Genomic DNA, 2,207 nt, shown 5'->3' on the forward strand with positions numbered 1-2,207 from the left:
GTAAATGGAAACAATTCCTGTTGACTTCAGTGAGCTTTCAGTCAGGCCCCAACTACAATAAAGTAATATAACTGAGAGACTAAACAATTATACCTTTGATTACTCTTTGAAATTTCTGGGACAAGATAATAAAAGTTGTTATTATAATCAAGATAATAAATAGCATTGTACTGTGGTAGATTCTGACATTTGAATATTTGTTTTCATTCTGAATCAAAACAAAAAGTCAAAACATTGACATTTTTCTTGGAACAGAAATTCCAAGCAATTTTGATTAGGAAACATCAGAATGTTTTGTTTCAATAATGTTGAATTGTTTCATTTTGACAGTGTCCTAATATTTTGTTTGGATAAGGCCAAAACATTATAATGCAATATCAAATATAGCTATATATGAAATATAATCTTATAACATCATAGTTTAATGTGTTAATATATAACCAACAAAATGATAAAATCAAACCTAAATGTTTTGATGTTTTTGAAATATGAGAAAGTTGAAACAATAATTTAGTCCAAATCAATGTTACCCTGAAATGTTTTGATGTACATGAAACATTATTTTTCAATGGAAAATTGTTCAACTGAAAAAATTTCAACCAGCTCTACTGTTAACCCTTTATTGTTTGTGAACACAGGTTTTAGTATTAGAAACTGGATAAAAATAAAAACGTTACTTTCAATCAGAACTGACCACATCCACAGCTTAAGCTTAAGTTGACCTCACATAGGGAGAATTGCAGCCTCTGGAATACTACAAATTTCTTTTCTTTTCTTTTTTCCAGTTTCAAAGCAAACAATTTCATGTTGTTTCACTGCATACATACACAATGGTAAACTTTGTATCAAAACTCTCATAAATTATAAATGTTCTTTAGCTTAGTTTTATGTCATACACATCCATTATAGAGCAGTTCTGAGTCACAGGTGAATCTTAAGAAACTCACACATAGTCATTTAATCTGTAGCCACTCTGTGAAACAGAGGTCAGAGAAGGTGCATGGTTTCCCTTGTAGGCAGTTGGTGGTCTATATGAGGGAGCAGCCCTTGTTGTGCTCCTTGGTTGTGGCTGGTAAGGTAGGTTGTCCCCAGTACTCTGGCATGATGTACACAGTAGAGCTCCGCCAAGTATAGTCAAAGATGCAGAGAAAAAACCGAGGTAAAGAGCTTGCCCTATCTCGTACTTCATCCCGTTGGGAAGCATGGGGTTGTAAAAATCTGTAACCACATCATTAGTAGTCCAAGAAACAGGAACCAGGCATATGAGACCAGCCAGGATGAAAAAGATTCCACCAGAGACAGCGAGAGAATTTTTGGCAGAGGCCCCTTTGACACAGCGAGTGCAATGCATGCCAATAACAGACACCACACATGCCAGTGTGGAAATAACACAGGAAATCACCATCATGGCACGAGCTGCTTGAAGGTCCCGAGGCAGTGCAAGCTGAGACCGATGGACCTGGCACTGGTAGATGCCAGTGCTATGCCAGACACACTCCATCCAGAGCCCTTTCATGTATGCCACAGCTGTTATAATATTGGTGCCTACGTGTGCCGTCCTCCACCAGTGAGGCAGAATAGTAGCAACTAAGGTTCCAATTAGACCAAAGAGACTTAGTAAGAAGCCCAGTAACTGAACAGCCATGCTTGCCATGTTAATGTTTGTCTTAATTATTCCCTTTAATAATGTATCTCTGGTTGGCTTCCTTCTGAAAACACAAGCTTTTCCTGGGCGATATGCAGCAGTTTTACTCTGACACCTTCTGGACTCCTAATAAAAGGTAATTGAGGGAAAAGAAGTTAAATATTACCTAAATGCATTATTTCTCTAACCAGTAAGATGCATTTCAAGTGCAATTAGCATAGTTATGGCAGTTAATGATATTTTGTGGAAGCAGTGAGAAAGTAAGCTTCCCTCTTCACTTATGTAAACAGGCTTCTATGGCCTGTTGGGAAAAAAATTACAGCAAATTATGAAATTGAAAAAATATTTTAAAATAAAATATTCTTCTTCCCAACAGACTCCTCAGAGAAACATGACTTCCTTTCTAAAGTAGAAAATTAACAAGTGTTAACACTTGAATTTATAAAGCAGACATCTGAAAGCTACTTTACACGATGAAAACATTCCGAAGTTCATAGCAGGACTACAAAAACAATAAGGGTATATTTGCTCAAACTAGAGAGCAGAGAGAGTGATTTAAAAT

At 36.3% G+C, this 2,207-nt stretch overlaps 1 protein-coding gene across 1 annotated transcript; it reads right to left on the minus strand.

The window, feature by feature from the left end:
* Positions 1 to 717: 717 nt before the first annotated feature.
* CLDN14 (claudin 14) lies at positions 718 to 1,654 on the minus strand. The gene has a single exon (XM_054016464.1). The coding sequence runs from the start codon at positions 1,652 to 1,654 to the stop codon at positions 944 to 946; it is 711 nt and encodes a 236-aa protein (XP_053872439.1). The 3' UTR covers positions 718 to 943.
* Between the last annotated feature and the right edge of the window lie 553 nt (positions 1,655 to 2,207).

The sequence above is a fragment of the Malaclemys terrapin genome, chromosome 1, assembly GCF_027887155.1.
Source record: "Malaclemys terrapin pileata isolate rMalTer1 chromosome 1, rMalTer1.hap1, whole genome shotgun sequence".
NCBI lineage: Eukaryota > Metazoa > Chordata > Testudines > Emydidae > Malaclemys > Malaclemys terrapin.

Excerpts from the sequence above, each read along its gene's own strand:
- CLDN14 (XM_054016464.1), bottom strand. The coding sequence starts at position 1,654 with ATGGCAAGCATGGCTGTTCAGTTACTGGGCTTCTTACTAAGTCTCTTT.